Raw genomic sequence first — 24,563 nt, 5'->3', positions numbered from 1 at the left:
AAAAAAGTCAGTTGCCAAAAATGTCTTAGTTTCTTAAATGTCACAATTTTCCTAAATATCTTCACTTTACAACAGTGTTCTCAGTTGCAAAATTTGTGCCTACTTCCTAAAAAAATTATCCTCGTTTTGCAGATTTTCTTAGATGTCACTTTCTAAAAGCATCCTTGTTTGACATCATCAAAATGTCATTCTTCAGAAATGTCCTATTTTGTCAAAAGTCCCCACTTTAGAACAATACTCCCATTTTTCCACAAGTCCTCATTTCTAAAAGAAATCATCATTATTGTCATACGTCAAATAATTTTTCACTTTGGACTCATCAGTATTCAAAATGTTCTCACTTTCTAAAAGAAGTCCTCTTTCTCCCCAAAAGGTGTGGTTACAATTACAACAACAAAAGGGTGTTACAATTCTACATGTATCCTTTTTCTAAAATGTGACTGTCCTCTAAATGGCACTCACTTTCTAAAGTCCCCAGTTTGGAATAGTGTTCTCATTTTCCAGTCTTGTCACTTTCTAAAACAGTGGTTCTCAAACGTTTATCATGCTCTCCTTTCTGAAGGCCAAAAAAGTTTGCTTTCCATTGTTAACTCATTTTCAAAAGAGTCCTCAGTGACCAAAACTGTCCTTACTTTATTAAAATGTCACCATTCTCTGAAATATCTTCACTTTCCAACAGTGTTCTCACTTGCAAAACATGTCCCAGAACATCCTTGATTTCCTTACTGTTCTAAATATGTCCCAGTCTTCCAAAATGTCGCCTTCCAAAAATGAATGTCAGTTGCAAAAAATGCTGTGATTTTCTTAAAAGGTTACAACTTTCCATTTTTTCTCTCTTTTCAACAGTGTTCTCACTTGCAAAACAAGTCCATACTTTCCTTTGTTTTCCAGGATTTCTGCATTATCCAAAATGTCCTAATTTTCTAAAATTCCCCTTTCCATTTTCCAAAAAACATCTCCAAAACATTTCTATTTTTTTTTATATCTCCACTCCATATCAGTGTATTCAGTTTCTAAAAAAAAGTCCTCATTTCCAAAAAAGTCCTAAATCTCCAAAAATGTCTTCAAAGTCATCAATATTCAAAATGTCCTGACCAATGTTCTCTTTGTCCAAAAATTGACCTCGTTTCAAAAATGTTCTCACTTGAAAAACATGTCCCTATTTTCCAAAATAATTCCAGAATCTCTGCACTGTCTAAAATATGTCCTAAGTGTCGCTTTCCAAATATGTCCCCAATTTCCAAAACGTGTCCTCATTTTCAAAAATGTCCTCAGCAGCCAAAAATGTCTTTACTTTATTAAAATGTCACCCTTTTTTCCAAAATGTCTTCACTTTTCAACAAGTTGTAACTAGCAAAACATGTCCCCACTTTCTGAAAACACACTTTGTTTCCCAGAATTCCTGTACTGTCCAAAATATGTCCTAATTTTCAAAAATGTCATCTTCCAAAAATGTCCTTATTTTCCAAAACAACTCAATATTCTACAAAACTGCCCTCTATTTTTTTTAATGTCCTCACCCTCAAGGTCTACAAACACACACACAACCTTAAAATAAAATACAGTCATGTTGATACACACACACACACGGACGCAGGCTGAATGAAATATTTCCAAACACACACTCACATGTGTGTCTGATAAGGTACACATCAAAGGGAGGCCACAGTGTCTCTGTGTCTGCTTAATGTCTCCACTAATCTAGCCTGGGCCCCAACACACACATGTGCCCACCATGTGTGTGTGTGTGTGTGTGTAAAGACTTGTAAGTCTGCCTTTGAACACGCTTGTGTACAGTGTCATACCTGTTAATATGTGGCATGTGTGTTGGTATCAGCATGACTCTGCATGCATGAGTGTGTGTCTGACTGTGTGCCTGTGTGTGTTTTATGATGTTTTTTATTGTGTGTGTGTTCAGGTACCTTGTACAGCGCCGTTGTCTTGCTGGTTTCCATTAACTTCAGGTTTATCCTCGGCTACAGCAGCGTCTGGTATGAAACACAAAGACAAGACAGAGTCTCAGTGGGTCGGCCAATAAAAAACAAACAGCACCTTGTAACTGTGCGCGGGTCAAAAACAAACTGCATTTACAAAGAAAACAAAGACACAAACAACCATTTGTCCAGAGAATTATATTTTTGGATGCTTTTTGTATTTTTTCCTCTTGATGTTAATTGTCAAAGCACTTCAACTGTTCTGAAAAAAAAAATGTTTTGTATTAAAAAAACACACACACACACAAAACATTTGGCTGCCTCCTTACAACAAAGTCATTACTGTGCCAGAGAGCTTTTTTGGAAAACATGAGGTCTGTTACATGTGTTAAAATTCCTATTAGTTACAAATAGAGATTGAACAGATGATAATGCACCCAGAATACATGGAGAAACACTCATCCCTGCAGGTTTGAACGGCAGCTTTAAAATGTTTGTTTTTATCGAGCTGCAACTCATGACTGTTCTCATTACTACTTAGTCTGCCAATTATTTTCTTAATTAGGCTTAACTGTCTATGCCAACCACACGTTCCCACATCAAAAGGTGACATCTTCAAATTACTTGTTTTGTCCAAAACCCAAATATAGAGTCAATTTGCTGTCATATAAGACAAAGAAAAGGCTCTTCTTATGGCAGCAACTTTTTTTTGGAAACCCTGTTTTATCCATCTTGCTGTCAAACTTAAGACAAACTGTACAATACATAGTTGGAGTTTTGTCCAAATAAACTCCTGTTGCAAGTACACCTGCTGCCATTTTTGTGCAATTCCCCAATTTACTTTTCACTTACTCCCTCCTGTAACTAGGGCGCCGCACGCCTGTCAAGCTTTGCGTTTCTCTTTGTGTTGCAGCGGTGTGTAGGAGGCTTTGAGACCAGCAACACTCAGTGTGTCATGAGTCTGGATGGTGGTGTCTTTTTTTTGTAGTCTTTCAAGAATGTAAGACAAAACATGTGGTGAATGGATTAAACTTTGTCTTTACCTGCTCTAATGTAGGTTGCGAGCGTTAGCTGTCTGGCTAACTAACGCTAGCTTACTAGCTGCAGTAACGTTAGCCCCAGCCAGACTCATGTTACCACTGCATTTGCCATTGACAGTCTGGTTGGCTGATTGTCTCAGAGTTGAAGTTAAGCTGCACTTCATCGAGTCCCTGTACTTCGTTTTCCCTCATTGATGAGTGTATTTCTGTGATCTGTCATATTTATATGTTTCCTAGTTCACCATCTGGTCAGTGTTTGCTACAGTGTAAGTTAGCTTTAGCCTCATTCTTTTAGTATTAACGTTATATCATGCATGCAACCGTTAAGTAACTGTAATACACTTTGACAGGATTGTCATTTTGTCAAATATGGAAGTACATGTCCAATATTGTACAGTGTTTGTCAGCTGTTGAGGTTGTTTTATTTTTGGTTTGTAGAGAAGCTCCACTGACAGATTAACTGCACATTTACTGCTGCTGGTGATTACACTGAATTATATGGAAGAAAGACAGAAAACCAGCAGCAGCCTGTTTAAAGAGTCAACAACAGCTCAGATACAACAAGTGTTAGTCGGGATAAATACAAGGCTGCAAAATCATGCCAGAAAGACAGAGGAAGAAAAATATCCATAACATTTAAATCAAAGACAGTAAGAACGGATAAAACCAAGAAAAAAGAGAAACATGTTATCAGAACCCGAAGATAAAAACTGAATAACAAAAAAGCAGATTAGCAAAAAATTAAACAAAGAATCTTGTTCTGAAAAAGCTGAAAAAGGAAAACAAGAAAGAAGAAAAACAAGTAAGTATATTAAAAAGACACTCGACAAACAAGGAAAAAAATTAAGAAAACCAAGCGAGCAATAAAAAAGATTTCAAGAAAACAAATGATGCTGTAAGATAGAAGGCAGAGGGGCCAAAGGACAGAAAGATAGATGAAAAACAAACCAACAAACATCCCATCGTACCGTTCTTGGTGTTGTTGTTGGCGGCGTGCAGCGGCTCAGGAGAGGGGGAGGACGAGGACGAGTGTTTCAGAGCGTCCTCCACTCTCTCCCTCCTCTTTGACTCGAACTCCAGCGCCTCCTGCAGCTTCCTCTTGGCCTTCTTCTCCTTCTTCAGACGCTTCTGGATGGAGGCTGAAGGAGAAAATATGATGGAGTGGTGTTATTTCAACCCCTCTGACTGTAATAGAACAGATTTCTCTGTGTATCATTGTTCAGAAAGCTTGTTAAAATTGTCTGTCTGTGTGTGAGTCAGACCTCTGCTCTGTAGTTCGGAGGTGAGCTGTCGTTCCAGACTCTCTCTCATCTCTCTTTCTCGATAGAGCTCCATCTTCAGCTCTCGTTTCTCCGCCTGGATCTGTTTGTCCTGAACCCGGGCGTTCTCCACTGCCACCTTCAACAGGCCCTGAAAAAAAGACATTTGGTAAGAAGTCTGGTTTTAGATAAATAACCTTAAAAGACACCAGTTCTACTATTTTGGACAGTATGCAAATTTGATAAGATGAGCCATATTTTCAGTATCTAAAGCTCCTGCCAGAATTTCCTGATGACATCTGTTAATAGTGTCCAGTTTTAATATCTGATGTTCTTTTTTTTTTCACAATACTGCATCTTTTACTGTAATAATGTGTGAGGCTTTTTAATGCAATAATATGATTTTGACATTTGTATACCACAATTAAAAGATTTACTGGAATTAGCTGTTTAGTTGTGATTTTTTTCAGCGCTGACTGATGCATTTTATTTTCATCGTCATTGCAATATCAACATATGCAATAAACACATAACAAAAGTCTGCCTAAATGGGATAAATAACAAAAATGGAGCTGCAACTAACTATTATTTTCATTGTTGATTTATCTGTTGATTATTTATTCGATTAGTTAAGTAGTTGTCTGGTATATAAAATGTAAAAACAAAACAATGGTGAAAATTATCAGCCAGTGTTTCCCAAAGGCCAAGATGACATCCTCAAATGTTTTGCTGTTTCCACAACCCAAAGATATTCAGTTTATTGTCATAAAGGAGTGAAGAAGCCAGAAAATATTCACATTTAAGATTAAACAATTCTGAGAATCTCCACCACGTTTTGGTGTCATTTGCAGGAACGCCTCTTTCATCCTCTGTGCTGCCTGTGTTGAAGTTTGACACAAACACACACAGTGATTCATGGTGCTTTCAGATTCACCTCATGAACTCCAAAATCAATACTCAAATGGCCGTAAAGGTTGTTAAAAACAGGAAGGTTTCTATTTTTCCCTTATTTTCCTTTGTTGAAATACACAGGCCTATATCTGTCATTGCTTGTGATTAAAAAAAATCTTTAAAAAAATCTTATTAAATTATCTTCAGCAGACTCAAACAGGTCCCTCAGCACCTCTGTGACAATTTTCAGTTTTGTTTTGTTTTTTTGCAAAATGTCACACAATTTAATGCTTAAGCATAAAAACAATATGCACATGTTTTCACTTAAATATTTGTTTACTGTCATTAAGTCATATCATCGTAACAAATGTGTCAGAGATTTAAGGCCATGCTGCGACCATAAAGGCCTTTGAATTGTTTTAAAAGAGAACCTCAAACTCAGTTGTATGAAGGATGTGCTTCTACTCAAACATTTTTAACAAAGAACGTGTTGTACTCTTCAACAACCCTTATTGATGATATTGTAAAACTGTAATAAGCCAATGATATCCATCAAAATTTCTACTTTTTCCAGACAGTTAACACAACCGTTTTTATAAACTGACAGTGAAAACAGGATCTTACCTGTATGTTGGTGAGCAGGGTCTCCACTGACGACAGGCCATCAGCGAATAGGAACGGAGCAGGGAAGCCGGGGGGCAGGGCTTGTCCCAGCGAAGACTCTTCTGTGAGGAACAAAAGACACAACTTTAAATGCTATAAATTAACTTAAAATGAAAACTTTAAAGTTCTTAATGTAGCCTTTTAAAATTTGTTTTAATTTGAAAGTTTTTTTTTCTAGATTTAATTTCTTCATTTTGAGCTGACTGATATCAGTCTTCTCATCTCTCAGTGAGGAAGAGAACGACCACATTTCCCAAAATGTGGGACTACTCCTTTAACATACTAAATTTAAAAAGACGAGTGTGTTTTCCATCAGCGATTCGTCGTCACGAGCTCGAAGTGAAGTTTATGAAATGTTGATGTTTACTAAGGTATAAAAGGCAACGAAGCAGCATCAGAGAAATCAATTACAACACACACACACACACACACACACACACACACACACGTAGAGGTCGTTAGTATTCAGACAATCATGTGGGGTACTAATTGGCAAGGATTAAAGACATCCTTGATTTGTGCGTGTGTGTATGTGTGTGTGTTCATTGCGAGTGCGTCACAGTGTCTGATCAGCCCTTAATGCCTAACACACTGACAACTGGGTTAACTCTGCTGTGAAATTAACGCTGATTAAGATGCACTCTAACACACACGCGCACACACACACACGCACACACACACACACACACACACACACACACCATCTCCATTCCCTATCTGCCACTTCATCCATACATCCCTTTACTCCACCTTTCCTCTCTCATATCTTTCTTCATCACCTTTTCTCCGTCACTTCCACACTTGTTTTTCCGTCATCTTCATCTTCCCAACCATCTTATTTCTGTCACTCATTCTCATTTTATTTTTCCTTCTTTTCCTTCTGTCTTTCCAAATAATACTTACTTCCTTTACTTAATTTTTCCCAAATTCATGCCTGAATTTCCCTGAAGGAAGAGAAGAAAGAAGCCTTCTTTTTTCTTTAAGTCAAGTCAATTTTATTTATACAAATTTGCCTCACGGGCCTACTTTCTGTGCTTCTCTCATCTCCATCTTTCCACTGCGACTTTATTTCCTTAAATCCTTTTCCTCTCTTGCTGACATTTTCTACTCTCCCAACATCTCACCATCACCTATTCTCTTCTGCGATTAGTGTTGACAGATCTTTTTGGGAATTTTATCTAAGCAATCTAGCAATAAAAAAAATCTTTTTTTGGCCAGTAAGTGTTGAGCTGAAAAAATTCTTTTCATTACCAATTAATCTACCGATAAAATGTCATAAAGTTGTGTTGTAAGTTATTCCCAGAGGTCAAACCGACATCTTCAAATTGCTTCCTTTGTCTAATAATAATTGAGTTTTATCGATTCTCTCTCGAAAGATTATGAATCGATGCAGAAAAGTTGATGACATTACGATCGCCTGTAAAAATTTTGTAGGACCAGACTATACGATTCTTCTGGCTGAATCAACTGGATAATGAAATGCAGCGGACATAAACCTGAGCGTCATGTTTAAACTCGGCTGCAACTTGAGTTTTGATGAGGATGGCTGAGCCTGAGCAACTGCACATGGATATAATTGAACCGGCACCCCCCTGGCTTAAAAGCTTAAAATTTTGATGCATCAAGATTAATGCTCCAACTACCGAGTTTGATTCTGTTTGTGATGAAATAAACAGTCAAAAACTAGGCAGATGTTTGTAACTTGACATTTCTGCTCGGATAACAATTTGATGAGTCACTCACAGTATTAAAAACAACTGAATTTTTTAAATTTAATTCATACCAAACACCAAAAAACTGAACCTCAATATTTGATGTTTCCACTGGTCACAAATTTGAAAGAATCGACACTGTGATTTCAGCACAAACAGAGTATAACACAACATGCAACACAATCTGGAGACCAAAAAGGAAACAAACACACAAAAACCGAGCGAGGAGGATATGACACACAGGAAGGTCATTTTCTATCACAAACACAGGTTTAGTTTATTATGTAATTCTGCTACAGTAATTGCTCCAATATACCTTCCAGATGGAGGGAGGCCACAGAGAACATTTTGTTGTCTGTTATTTTCCCCTGAGATGGGCAGTAAAGACTTTTAAAAGTTTTCTAGTTATGAACATGACTGAAATACCCGCATGTTTTTAATGAGCTGTCCACAATTGTTTTACTTCAGTATCTTTGAATCATAAGCAGCAGATTTCAACCTACACAACCGACTCACGCAGTCCCACTTTAGACACAGACAGACATGTTTCTCAGCAGCTAGGAAGTGCTGCACTGCAAGAGTTTGTGTTTTAACTTCCTTTTAATTTAAGTTTTTAGACCAAAGTACTGCAGATGCCAGACAGAATACAAAAAAGCTCAAAAGCAGCTATAAATTCAACCTAGATGGGTCCGTGTATCTTTTGGTCATTCGTTTTTCCTTTCAGAAACGGTATTTAAAAACAAAAGGTGAGTGGTTATTTGACTTTTGTTTTAAACTACAAACTGCAAAATTTAAATAAATACATTTTTCATACATTTTGGACACTACACATATGAGCACTGGTACCGTAACAGCGTTAATAGACGTGCATCAAAATCCAAGCAGCAGCTGTCTTGACCAGGTTTTGGCAAATGATGACTCACTTGAACACAGTGAAATTTCTGCAGATGAAAGGCCTGTTGTTTTGCCATCTCTAAAATCATATCAGAGTAGAACTCCAAACACATTTTAGCCTGGCCTAAAGCTTTGGCTGGGCAATATATCAACATTACATCAATATTGTGATATGAAACTACATATCTCTTGTCTCTTGAATGACGACAACCAGTCTCAGAATATGAAAAAACAGACTTTTTGTTCATGTTCTTGTGTTTTTTTATACAAAATAGAAAATAAAAGTCCAGCCGTTTTAAAAATTGTGCTCATCCTCTTTTGGCCATGAAAAAGAAAAACATTTTGTATTTCAGTTTTAACTTTTGAAATTTAAAATGAAGGATCAAATAATCACTTATTTTTGTTTTTTAAAACCCACTTCTGAAAAGAAAGTCAAATGACCAAACGATACACAGACCCAAATAGCTCTACCTTAGATAAAAACGTCAAATTTCTCTAAACGAGTTCAACACATTTAGTTTTCTTCTTTCATTGGCCCACTTTGCACATGTGAACCCCTTTTTCCATTGGACCAAAAAAACACCACAAACTTGTCTCCTGGCAATAAGAAAGGAGTCAGTCACCTATTTTTTTTTAGCAGATTTAGTCAAGTTAAAAATAAAGTGCTCATACATGCTAATTGTGGTGTAAAAAGGAATTTGGTAACAAGTGCATTTAGCTGGAGTGTGACTGTGTTTTACCACCCTATGTGCAGACAGCTGCGGCTAGAACGTGTCACAAACCACAAGTTAAAACCGTCACTTAAAAATATCAATAAACAGCTTTTTTCCTCTTTTCAGTGACCTCACACTTCAAGTTAGAAAAAATGGCGATGTTCTTTATTTTTTTCTGTTGTGTCAGGTTAGGGTGAGGTTTTTAAATTCAAGTGGAAGTCAGTGACATTTGGACACTTTGACTTGCACGTACGGCCAGAGAAGCTCAATTTCTTTTAAGATCTGTGCTCCTCAGAGAGGCAGCAACAGATTCTCTCTCTTTTTTTTTTGTGCCCTTATTGATTTTGAAGAAAGCGTCCCCTCTGCTGCTCCTGCTGATGTCTGCAGCGGAGCTCCAGGAGTATGAACGGAGTGGAAGTGAAGGGAAGGAGGTGGAGAGAGGAGAAGAATTAGATGAAAACAGAATGTGTTATAAGAACGGAAAATACAGAGAGTGTGATGGAGGGAGGAGAGGCCCCACATGCTTTTAGTGTGTGACCTCCTCACCCCTTTTAGCCATGCCTCCTTCACTTAGCCTCCCTCCCTCACCCCCTCCTCCCCGCCTCAATCTATCTATCTATCTCCCCCTCCTTCCCTCGTTCCTCTGATTGATGGCTCGGAGACAGGTGATCAATAGGGGGGGGCAGAACATCCTGACGCTTCTATTTCTCTGTTTGTGTGTCCATGTATTCGTCCCTGCGAGTGTGTGTGTGTGTGTGTTTTCAGTCTGTGTGTGTGTGTGTGTGTGTGTGTGTGTATAAATACAGTAGATGAGGAAAGCCCTCCTAAGTGAGGACCAATTTGTCAGTTGTCAAAACGAAATGGGTGAGGGTTTAGATTAAGGCGGGTAATGGATTATCCCCACTTATAGAAGCGTGTGAGAGAGTGTCTGTTCTGTTGTCGAGCACTAAACAGGCAAAAGTGTTCGTGTGCATTTATGAGAATACCTTTCTGTGTGTGTGTGTGTGTGTGTGTGTGTGTGTGTGTGTGTGGTCCAACCTTTGTCCTTTGTTATTTTCTTGATGGGTGTAGCAGGGTTTGGCAGCGCAACATCTGCATCAGCTGACACCAATCCTGTTGAAAGAAAAATTACAGTGAATCTGAGCGTGTGTGTGTGTGTATTGCATGTTTGCATCCATGCATGTGTATCTACACATACAGGGTGTTTGTGTTTGTATGATACAGAGTCGGTGCACCTTTAAATTTATGTTTTTACATTTAAGTAGTTTATACACTCTACAGTACATACAGAAGTATACAAATGGGTATGTATGCATGTATGTTTAATGAATCTTGATGTACAACATATGTATGCATTGTGTGTCTGTCTAGCGGTATGTATATGTACAGCACTGCCCTACAAAGGAAAAAGTAAGTCATTTCTCAGCATGCAGAACTTAAAACAAAATGACTTGAAAGTTTTCTTGCTGTCGAGTCAAAGTAGTTGCAGGCAGATAATTGGATATGTGGCAGTTTCATATCTTTATATCAAGTTATTCTTTCTACATATTAATCCTGACCTCTGATTTGACATTTGACCTTATTTGGAAGTTATTGCCTTTGCAGAGGTTACTCAAAACTGTTGGATCATAGCAAAGAAAAAGCTCTAACTTCCATTTTCTTATCACTTTAACCCTCTATGGTACACATTATGATGCCAGTGAGGGAAAAAATGTTTGGAGTGTTTTTATGTCTCAAAATAGACTAAATAAACATAATCTGAAGAAATTTTATTTTTATTTTTATTTTTGGAAGTTTTTTGGGTTCGTTGCCTGTAGGCAACATTGTACCATAATGGTGCATAAGTGAAAAAGAACGTTCCTTTTCCAATTTGAACATTGTTTATTTCATAAACATATGCAAAAATATTCAATAACACCAAGAAGTCACAATTCATTTTAAATTTTAAATTAAAAAGAATTATGAAAAGAATTTATATATATATGTATGTATGTATGTATGTATGTATGTATGTATGTATGTATGCATGTAAGTATGGTCATATATATGTATGTATGTATGTATGTATGGTCATATGTATGTATGTATGGTCATATGTATGTATGCATGGTCATATGTATGTATGGTCATATGTATGTATGTATGGTCATATGTATGTATGCATGGTCATATGTATGTATGTATGTATGTATGGTCACATGTATGTATATATGCATGGTCATATGTATGTATGCATGTATGCTCATATGTATGTATGTATGTATGTATGTATGCATGGTCATATGTATGACCATATGTATGTATGTATGTGTGTATGTATGTATGGTCATATGAATGTATGCATGGTCATATGTATGTATGGTTATATGTATGTATGTATGTATGTATGCATGGTCATATGTATGACCATATGTATGTATGTATGTGTGTATGTATGTATGGTCATATGAATGTATGCATGGTCATATGTATGTATGGTTATATGTATGTATGTATGTATGGTCATATGTATGTATGTTTGTATGCATGGTCATATGTTTGGCCATATCTATGAATGTATGCTCATATGTATGTATGCTCATATGTATGTACGTATGTATGTATTCTCATATGTATGTATGTATTCTCATATGTATGTATGTATTCTCATATGTATGTATGTATGTATGTATGTATGCATGGTCATATGTATGTATGTATGTATGTATGCATGTATGCTCATATGTATGTACGTGTGTATGTATGTATGTATGTATGTATGTATGCATGGTCATATGTATGACCATATGTATGTATGTATGTGTGTATGTATGTATGGTCATATGAATGTATGCATGGTCATATGTATGTATGGTTATATGTATGTATGTATGTATGTATGTATGGTCATATGTATGCATGTATGGTCATAAGTATGTATGTATGTATGTATGTATGTATGTATGGTCATATGTATGTATGCATGGGCATATGTATGTATGTATGTATGCATGTATGTATGTATGTATGTATGGTCATATGTATGTATATATGTATGTATGTATGCTCATATGTATGTATGTATGCATGCATGGTCACATGTATGTATGCATGTATGGTCATATGTATGTATGTATGTATGTATGTATGGTCATATCCGTCTATGGTACACATTATGATGCCAGTGACGGAAATGTGTTCTTATGTCTCAAAATAGACTAAATAAACATAATCTGAAGAATTTTTTTTTTTTTTTTTTTTTGGAAGTTTTTGGGGTTTGGGATTGTACCATAATGGTGCATAAGTGAAAAAGAATGTTCCTTTTCCAATTTGAACATTGTTTATTTCATAATCATATGCAAAAATATTCAATAACATCAAGAAGTCACAATTCATTTTAAATTTAAAAAGAATTATAAAAAGAATTTATATATGTATGTATGTATGTATGTATGTATGTATGTACGTACGAATGTATGTATGTATGTATGTATCTATTGTCATATATATGTATGTATGTATGTATGGTCATATGTATGTATGTATGTGTGTATGGTCATATGTATGTATGTATACTCATATGTATGTATGCAGCGTCATATGTATGTATGTATTCTCATATGTATGTATGTATGTATGTATGTACGGTCATATGTATGTATGTATGCATGGTCATATGTATGTATGTATGTATGTATGCTCATATGTATGTATGTATGTGTATGTATGTATGTACGGTTATATGTATGTATGTATGTATGTATGTATGTATGTATGTATGCATGGTCAAATGTATGACCATATGTATGTATGTATGTGTATATGTATGTATGGTCATATGAATGTGTGCATGGTCATATGTATGTATGGTCATATGTATGCATGTATGGCCATATGTATGTATGTATGTATGTATGTATGGATGGTCATACGTATGTATGTATGCATGGTCATATGTATATATGGTCATATGTATGTATTTTTGTATGCATGGTCATATGTTTGGCCATATGTATGAATGTATGCTCATATGTATGTATGGTCATATGTATGTACCTATGTATGTATGCTCATATGTATGTATGTATGTATGGTCACATGTATGTATGTATGCATGGTCATATGTATGTATGTATGTATGCATGTATGCTCATATGTATGACCATATGTATGTATGTATGCATGGTCATATGTATGACCATATGTATGTATGTATGTGTATATGTATGTATGGTCATATGAATGTGTGCATGGTCATATGTATGTATGGTCATATGTATGCATGTATGGCCATATGTATGTATGTATGTATGTATGTATGGATGGTCATACGTATGTATGTATGCATGGTCATATGTATATATGGTCATATGTATGTATTTTTGTATGCATGGTCATATGTTTGGCCATATGTATGAATGTATGCTCATATGTATGTACATACATATGACCATACATACATATGACCATGCACACATTCATATGACCATACATACATATACACATACATACATACATATGGTCATACATATGACCATGCATACATACATACATACATATGAGTATACATACATACATATGACCATGCATACATACATATGAGCATACATACATACATATGACCATACACACATACATACATACATATGACCATACATACATACATACACATATATGACCATACATACATACATACATACATACATACATACATATATAAATTATTTTTATAATTCTTTTTAATTTAAAATTTAAAATGAATTGTGACTTCTTGATGTTACTGAATATTTTTGCATATGTTTATGAAATAAACAATGTTCAAATTGGAAAAGGAACATTCTTTTTCACTTATGCACCATTATGGTACAATGTTGCCTACAGGCAACGAACCCCAAAAACTTCCAAAAATAAAAATAAAAATAACATTTCTTCAGATTATGTTTATTTAGTCTATTTTGAGACATAAAAACACATTTCCCTCACTGGCATCATAATGTGTACCATAGAGGGATATGACCATGCATACATACATACATACATACATATGACCGTACATACATACATACACATACATACACATACATACATACATACATACATATGAGCATACATACATACATATGACCATACATGCATACATACATACATACATACATACATACATATGAGCATACATACATACATATGAGCATAAATACATACTTACAAACATATGAGCATACATACATATGAGCATACATTCATACATATGGCCAAACATATGACCATGCATACAAACATACATACATATGACCATATATACATATGACCATGCATACATACATACATACATGTGAGCATACATACATACATATGACCATACATGCATATATATGACCAAATAAAATTTCTTCAGATTATGTTTATTTAGTCTATTTTGAGACATAAGAACACATTTCCCTCACTGGCATCATAATGTGTACCATAGATGGATATGACCATACATACATACATACATACATATGACCATACATACATACATACATACGACCATACATGCATACATACATACATACATACATACATGTGACCATGCATGCATACATACATACATATGAGCATACATGCATACATACATACATACATATGACCATGCATACATACATACATGTGACCATACATGTATTCAATAACATCAAGAAGTCACAATTCATTTTAAATTTTAAATTAAAAAGAATTATGAAGAGAATTTAAATATATATGCATGTATGTATGTATGTATGTATGTATGTATGTATGTATGTATGTATGTATGTATGGTCATATGTATGTATGTATGTATGTATGGTCACATGTATGTATATATGCATGGTCATATGTATGTATGCATGTGTGTATGAATGTATGGTTATATGAATGTATGCATGGTCATATGTATGTATGGTCATAAGTATGTATGTATGTATGTATGTATGTATATACGTATGGTCATATGTATGTAGGTATGCATGGTCATATGTATGTAGGTATGCATGGTCATATGTATGTATGGTCATATGTATGTATGTATGCTCATATGTATGTACGTATGTATGTATATATGTATACTCATAAGTATGTATGCTCATATGTATGTATGCAAAAATATTCAATAACATCTGTATGTATGGTCATATGTATGCATGTTTCGTCATATGTATGTATGTATGTATGTATTCTCATATGTATGTATGTATGTATGTATGTATGTATGGTCATATGTATGTATGTATGTATGCATGGTCATATGTTTGGCCATATGTATGAATGTATGCTCATATGTATGTATGCTCACATGTATGTATGCTCATATGTATGTATGTATGCTCATATGTATGTATGTATGTATGCATGTATGCTCATATGTATGTATGTATGCATGTATGCTCATATGTATGTATGTATGTATGTATGTATGTATGTGTATGTATGTATGTACGGTTATATGTATGTATGTATGTATGTATGTACGGTTATATGTATGTATGTATGTATGTATGTATGTATGTATGGTCATATCCCTCTATGGTACACATTATGATGCCAGTGAGGGAAATGTATTTTTATGTCTCAAAATAGACTAAATAAACATAATCTGAAGAAATTTTATTTTTATTTTTATTTTTGGAAGTTTTTGGGGTTCGTTGCCTGTAGGCAACATTGTACCATAATGGTGCATAAGTGAAAAAGAATTCCAATTTGAACATTGTTTATTTCATAAACATATGCAAAAATATTCAATAACACCAACAAGTCACAATTCATTTTAAATTTTAAATTAAAAAGAATTATGAAGAGAATTTAAATATATATGCATGTATGTATGTATGTATGTATGGTCATATGTATGTATGTATGGTCATATGTATGTATGCATGGTCATATGTATGTATGTATGTATGTATGGTCACATGTATGTATATATGCATGGTCATATGTATGTATGCATGTATGCTCATATGTATGTATGTATGTATGTATGTATGTATGTATGCATGGTCATATGTATGACCATATGTATGTATGTGTGTATGAATGTATGGTTATATGAATGTATGCATGGTCATATGTATTTATGGTCATATGTATGTATGTATGTATGTATGGTCATAAGTATGTATGTATGTATGTATATACGTATGGTCATATGTATGTAGGTATGCATGGTCATATGTATGTATGGTCATATTTATGTATGTATGTATGTATGTATGTATGTATGTATGGTCATATGTATGTATGTTTGTATGCATGGTCATATGTTTGGCCATATCTATGAATGTATGCTCATATGTATGTATGCTCATATGTATGTACATATGTATGTATGCTCATATGTATGTATGCATGGTCATATGTATGTATGTATTCTCATATGTATGTATGTATGTATGTATGTATGTACGGTCATATGTATGTATGTATGTATGGTCACATGTATGTATGTATGCATGTATGCTCAAATGTATGTATGTATGGTCATATGTATGCATGTATGGTCATAAGTATGTATGTATGTATGTATGGTCATATGTATGTATGCATGGTCATATGTATGTATGTATGTATGTATGGTCATAGGTATGGTCATATGTATGTATATATGTATGTATGCTCATATGTATGTATGTATGTATGTATGTATGCTCATATGTATGTATGTATGTATGTATGTATGCATGCATGTATGGTCATATGTATGTATGTATGTATGTATGTATGTATGTATGGTCATATCCGTCAATGGTACACATTATGATGCCAGTGAGGGAAATGTGTTCTTATGTCTCAAAATAGACTAAATAAACATAATCTGAAGAAATTTTATTTTTATTTTTATTTTTATTTTTGGAAGTTTTTTGGAAGTTTTTGGGGTTCATATGTATGCATGTATGGTCATATGTATGTATGTATGTATGTATGGATGGATGGATGGTCATATGTATGTATGTATGCATGGTCATATGTATATATGGTCATATGTATGTATGTTTGTATGCATGGTCATATGTTTGGCCATATGTATGAATGTATGCTCATATGTATGTACGTATGTATGTATGCTCATATGTATGTATGTATGTATGTATGTATGTATGCTCATATGTATGTACATACATATGACCATACATACATATGACCATGCACACATTCATATGACCATACATACATATACACATACATACATACATATGGTCATACATATGACCATGCATACATACATACATACATACATATGAGTATACATACATACATATGACCATACACACATACATACATACATACATACATATGACCATACATACATACATACATATATATGACCATACATACATACATATATATATAAATTCTTTTTATAATTCTTTTTAATTTCAAATTTAAAATGAATTGTGACTTCTTGATGTTAGTGAATATTTTTGCATATGTTTATGAAATAAACAATGTTCAAATTGGAAAAGGAACATTCTTTTTCACTTATGCACCATTATGGTACAATCCAAACCCCAAAAACTTCCAAAAAAAAAAAAAAAAAAAAAAATTTCTTCAGATTATGTTTATTTAGTCTATTTTGAGACATAAAAACACATTTCCCTCACTGGCATCATAATGTGTACCATAGAGGGATATGACCATACATACATACATACATACATACATATGACCATACATGCATACATACATACATATGAGCATACATACATACATACATATGAGCATACATACATACATATGAGCATAAATACATACATACATACGAGCATACATACATACATACATACATATGAGCATACATACATATGAGCATACATTCATACATATGACCATGCATACATACATACATACATATGACCATACATGCATACATATGACCAAATAAAATTTCTTCAGATTATGTTTATTTAGTCTATTTTGAGACATAAGAACACATTTCCCTCACTGGCATCATAATGTGTACCATAGATGGATATGACCATACATACATACATACATACATACATACATACATACATACATACATACATATGAGCATACATACATAAATACATACATATGAGCATACATACATACATATATACATACATATGACCATGCATACATTCATATGACCATACATACATACACACATACATACATACATATGGTCATACACTACCGTTCAAAAGTTTGGGGTCACTTAGACATTTCCTTATTTTTGAAAGAAAAGCACTGTTTTTTTCAATGAAGATAACTTTAAACTAATCAAAAATATACTCTATACATTGCTAATGTGGTAAATGACTATTCTAGCTGCAAATTTCTGGTTTTTGGTGCAATACCTACATAGGTGTATAGAGGCCCATTTCTAGCAACTATCACTCCAGTGTTCTAATGGTACAATGTGTTTGCTCATTGCATCAGAAGGCTAATGGATGATTAGAAAACCCTTGTGCAATCATGTTAGCATAGCTGAAAACAGTTTAGCTGGTTAGAGAAGCTATAAAACTGACCTTCCTTTGAGCAGGTTGAGTATCTGGAGCATCACATTTGTGGGGTCGATTAAAAGCTCAAAATGGCCAGAAAAAGAGAACTTTCATGTGAAACTCGACAGTCTATTCTTGTTCTTAGAAATGAAGGCTATTCCATGCGAGAAATTGCCAAGAACCTACAACGGTGTGTACTTCTCCCTTCAGAGAACAGCACAAACAGGCTCTAACCAGAGTAGAAAAAGAAGTGGGAAGCCCTGCTGCACAACTGAGCAAGAAGATAAGTACATGAGAGTCTCTAGTTTGAGAAATAGACGGCTCACAGGTCCTCAACTGGCAGGTCATTAAATAGTACCCGCAAAACGCCAGTGTCACCATCTACAGTGAAGAGGCGACTCCGGGATGCTGGCCTTCAGGGCAGAGTGGCAAAGAAAAAGACATATCTGAGACTGGCCAATAAAAGAAAAAGATTAATATGGGCAAAAGAACACAGACATTGGACAGAGGAAGATTGAAAAAAGTGTTATGGATGGACGAATTGAAGTTTGAGGTGTTTGGATCACACAGAAGAACATTTGTGAGACGCAGAACAACTGAAAAGATGCTGGAAGAGTGCCTGACGCCATCTGTCAAGCATGGTGGGGGTAACGTGATGGTCTGGGGTTGCTTTGGTGCCAGTAAGGTGGGAGATTTGTTCAGGGTAAAAGGGATTTTGAATAAGGAAGGCTATCACTCCATTTTGCAACGCCATGCCATACCCTGTGGAGAGTGCTTGATTGGAGCCAATTTCATCCTACAACAGGACAATGACCCAAAGCACACCTCCAAATTGTGCAAGAACTATTTAGAGAAGAAGCAGGCAGCTGGTATTCTATCTGTAATGGAGTGGCCAGCGCAGTCACCAGATCTAAACCCCATTGAGCTGTTGTGGGAGCAGCTTGACCGTATGGTACGCAAGAAGTGCCCATCCAGCCAATCCAACTTATGGGAGAGGCTTCTAGAAGTGTGGGGTGAAATTTCTCCAGATTACCTCAACAAATTAACAGCTAGAATGCCTAAGGTCTGCAATGCTGTAATTGCTGCAAATGGAAGATTCTTTGACGAAAGCAAAGTTTGAATGAAAAAATTATTATTTCAAAAACAAATCATTATTTCTAACCTTGTCAATGTCTTGACTATATTTTCTATTCATTTTACAACTCATGGTGGTAAATAAAAGTGTGACTTTTCATGGAAAACACAAAATTGTCTGGGTGACCCCAAACTTTTGAACGGTAGTGTACATATGACCATGCATACATACATACATACATACATACATACATATGAGCATACATGCATACATACATATGACCATGCATACATACATACATACATGTGACCATACATACATACATACATACATATTAGCATATATACATATGAGCATATATACATACATACATATGACCATACATACATACATACATATGAGAATACATACATATGAGAATACATACATACATACGACCATGCATACATACATATGAGCATACATACATACATACATACATACATACATACATATGAGAATACATACATACATATGACCATGCATACATACATATGGCCAAACATATGACCATGCATACATACAAACATACACACATATGACCATACATACATACATACATACATATGAGAATACATACATATGAGGATACATACATACATACGACCATGCATACATACATATGAGCATACATACATACATACATACATACATATGAGAATACATACATATGAGAATACATACATACATACGACCATGCATACATACATATGAGCATACATACATACATACATACATACATACATACATATGACCATACATACATATGACCATGCATACCTACATACATATGACCATACGTATATACATACATACATACATACTTATGACCATACATACATATGACCATGCATACATTCATATAACCATACATTCATACACACATACATACATACATATGGTCATACATATGACCATGCATACATACATACATACATACATACATACATACATACATACATATGACCATGCATACATACATACATGTGACCATACATACATACATACATACATACATATATATGACCATGCATACATACATATGACCATACATACATACATACATACATACATGCATATATATTTAAATTCTCTTCATAATTCTTTTTAATTTAAAATTTAAAATGAATTGTGACTTCTTGATGTTATTGAATATTTTTGCATATGTTTATGAAATAAACAATGTTCAAATTGGAAAAGGAACGTTCTTTTTCACTTATGCACCATTATGGTACAATGTTGCCTACAGGCAACGAACCCCAAAAACTTTCAAAAATAAAAATAAAAATAAAATTTCTTCAGATTATGTTTATTTAGTCTATTTTGAGACATAAAAACACATTTCCCTCACTGGCATCATAATGTGTACCATAGAGGGATATGACCATACATACATACATATGACCGTACATACATACATACACATACATACATACATACATACATACATATGAGCATACATACATACATACATATGAGCATACATGCATACATACATATGAGCATACATACATACATATGAGCATACATACATACATACATACATATGAGCATAAATACATACATATGAGCATACATACATATGAGCATACATACATATGAGCATACATTCATACATATGGCCAAACATATGACCATGCATACAAACATACATACATATGACCATATATACATACAGTATGACCATGCATACATACATACATACATTCATACATATGACCATACATACAGACATACATACATACATACATACATATGACCATACATGCATACATATGACCAAATAAAATGTCTTCAGATTATGTTTATTTAGTCTATTTTGAGACATAAGAACACATTTCCCTCACTGGCATCATAATGTGTACCATAGACGGATATGACCATACATACATACATACATATGACCATACATGCATACATACATACATACATACATACATACATGTGACCATGCATGCATACATACATACATATGAGCATACATACATACATACATACATACATATGAGCATACATACATACATATGACCATGCATACATTCATATGACCATAAGTACATAGACACATACATACATACATATGGTCATACATATGACCATGCATACATACATACATACATACATACATACAAAAGAGCATACATGCATACATACATACATACATACATACATACATACATACATACATACATACATATGACCATGCGTACATACATACATGTGACCATACATGTATTCAATAACATCAAGAAGTCACAATTCATTTTAAATTTTAAATTAAAAAGAATTATGAAGAGAATTTAAATATATATGCATGTATGTATGTATGTATGTATGTATGTATGTATGTATGTATGTATGTATGTATGCATGGTCATATGTATGACCATATGTATGTATGTATGTGTCTATGTACTTATGGTCATATGAATGTATGCATGGTCATATGTATGTATATATGTATGTATGTATGCTCATATGTATGTATGTATGTATGTATGCTCATATGTATGTATGTATGCATGCATGGTCACATGTATGTATGTATGTATGTATGCATGTATGGTCATATGTATGTATGTATGTATGTATGTATGTATGTATGTATGTATGTATGGTCATATCCATCTATGGTACACATTATGATGCCAGTGAGGGAAATGTGTTCTTATGTCTCAAAATAGACTAAATAAACATAATCTGAAGAAATTTTATTTGGTCATATGTATGCATGTATGGTCATATGTATGTATGTATGTATGTATGTATGGTCATATGTATGTATGTATGTATGCATGGTCATATGTATATATGGTCATATGTATGTATGTTTGTATGCATGGTCATATGTTTGGCCATATGTATGAATGTATGCTCATATGTATGTATGCTCATATGTATGTATGTATGTATGTATGTATGCTCATATGTATGTATGTATGCTCATATGTATGTATGTATGTATGCTCATATGTATGTATGTATGTATGTATGTATGTATACATGTATGGTCATATGTATGTATGCATGTATGCTCATATGTATGTATGTATGTATGTATGTGTATGTATGTATGTACGGTCATATGTATGTATGTATGTATGTATGTATGTATGTATGTATGTATGGTCATATCCCTCTATGGTACACATTATGATGCCAGTGAGGGAAATGTGTTTTTATGTCTCAAAATAGACTAAATAAACATAATCTGAAGAAATTTTATTTTTATTTTTATTTTTGGAAGTTTTTTGGAAGTTTTTGGGGTTCATATGTATGCATGTATGGTCATATGTATGTATGTATGTATGGTCATATGTATGTATGTATGTATGTATGTATGTATGTATGGTCATATGTATGTATGTTTGTATGCATGGTCATATGTTTGGCCATATCTATGAATGTATGCTCATATGTATGTATGCTCATATGTATGTACGTATGAATGTATGCTCATATGTATGTATGCATGGTCATATGTATGTATGTATTCTCATATGTATGTATGTATGTATGTATGTATGTATGTATGTATGTACGGTCATATGTATGTATGTATGTATGTATGTATGGTCACATGTATGTATGTATGCATGGTCATATGTATGTATGTATGTATGTATGCATGGTCATATGTATGACCATATGTATGTATGTATGTGTGTATGTATGTATGGTCATATGAATGTATGCATGGTCATATGTATGTATGGTTATATGTATGTATCTATGTATGTATGTATGTATGTATGTATGGTCATATGTATGCATGTATGGTCATAAGTATGTATGTATGTATGTATGGTCATATGTATGTATGCATGGTCATATGTATGTATGTATGTATGTATGTATGTATGTATGTATGTATGTATGTATGCATGGTCATATGTATGACCATATGTATGTATGTATGTGTGTATGTATGTATGGTCATATGAATGTATGCATGGTCATATGTATGTATGGTTATATGTATGTATGTATGTATGTATGTATGGTCATATGTATGCATGTATGGTCATAAGTATGTATGTATGTATGTATGCATGCATGGTCACATGTATGTATGTATGTATGTATGCATGTATGGTCATATGTATGTATGTATGTATGTATGTATGGTCATATCCGTCTATGGTACACATTATGATGCCAGTGAGGGAAATGTGTTTTCATGTCTCAAAATAGACTAAATAAACATAATCTGAAGAAATTTTATTTTTATTTTTATTTTTGGAAGTTTTTTGGAAGTTTTTGGGGTTCATATGTATGCATGTATGGTCATATGTATGTATGTATGTATGGTCATATGTATGTATGTTTGTATGCATGGTCATATGTTTGGCCATATGTATGAATGTATGATCATATGTATGTATTCTCATATGTATGTACGTATGTATGTATGCTCATATGTATGTATGCTCATATGTATGCATGCTCATATGTATGTATGTATGTATGTATGTATGTATGTATGCTCATATGTATGTATGTATGTATGTATGTATGTATGCTCATATGTATGTACATACATATGACCATACATACATATGACCATGCACACATTCATATGACCATACATACATATACACATACATACATACATATGGTCATACATATGACCATGCATACATACATACATACATACATATGAGTATACATACATACATATGACCATGCATACATACATATGAGCATACATACATATATATGACCATACATACATACATACATACATATATATATAAATTATTTTCATAATTCTTTTTAATTTAAAATTTAAAATGAATTGTGACTTCTTGATGTTATTGAATATTTTTGCATATGTTTATGAAATAAACAATGTTCAAATTGGAAAAGGAACATTCTTTTT

At 33.9% G+C, this 24,563-nt stretch overlaps 1 protein-coding gene and 1 long non-coding RNA gene across 2 annotated transcripts in view; one reads left to right on the top strand and one right to left on the bottom strand.

Annotated features, from left to right (window-relative positions):
• The window catches only part of LOC146305428 (uncharacterized), a 36,887-nt gene extending 32,356 nt beyond the window's left edge, over nt 1-4,531 (top strand). The window contains exon 3 of the long non-coding RNA XR_014769041.1: nt 4,304-4,531. This is a non-coding gene — a long non-coding RNA (uncharacterized LOC146305428). The remainder of the gene's footprint in view (nt 1-4,303) is intronic.
• The window catches only part of LOC146305427 (dachshund homolog 2-like), a 123,646-nt gene that overhangs the window by 8,122 nt on the left and 90,961 nt on the right, over nt 1-24,563 (bottom strand). The window contains exons 7-11 of the mRNA XM_084711898.1: nt 10,145-10,219; nt 5,749-5,849; nt 4,237-4,384; nt 3,943-4,113; nt 1,923-1,988 (exon numbers count right to left, since the gene is read on the bottom strand). Coding sequence (XP_084568024.1) covers nt 1,923-1,988; nt 3,943-4,113; nt 4,237-4,384; nt 5,749-5,849; nt 10,145-10,219 — 561 coding nt within the window. The remainder of the gene's footprint in view (nt 1-1,922; nt 1,989-3,942; nt 4,114-4,236; nt 4,385-5,748; nt 5,850-10,144; nt 10,220-24,563) is intronic.

The sequence above is a fragment of the Lutjanus erythropterus genome, chromosome 23 (assembly GCF_056507025.1).
Source record: "Lutjanus erythropterus isolate fLutEry1 chromosome 23, fLutEry1.hap2, whole genome shotgun sequence".
NCBI lineage: Eukaryota > Metazoa > Chordata > Actinopteri > Lutjaniformes > Lutjanidae > Lutjanus > Lutjanus erythropterus.
This window is presented reverse-complemented; position numbering and strand designations above follow the sequence as displayed.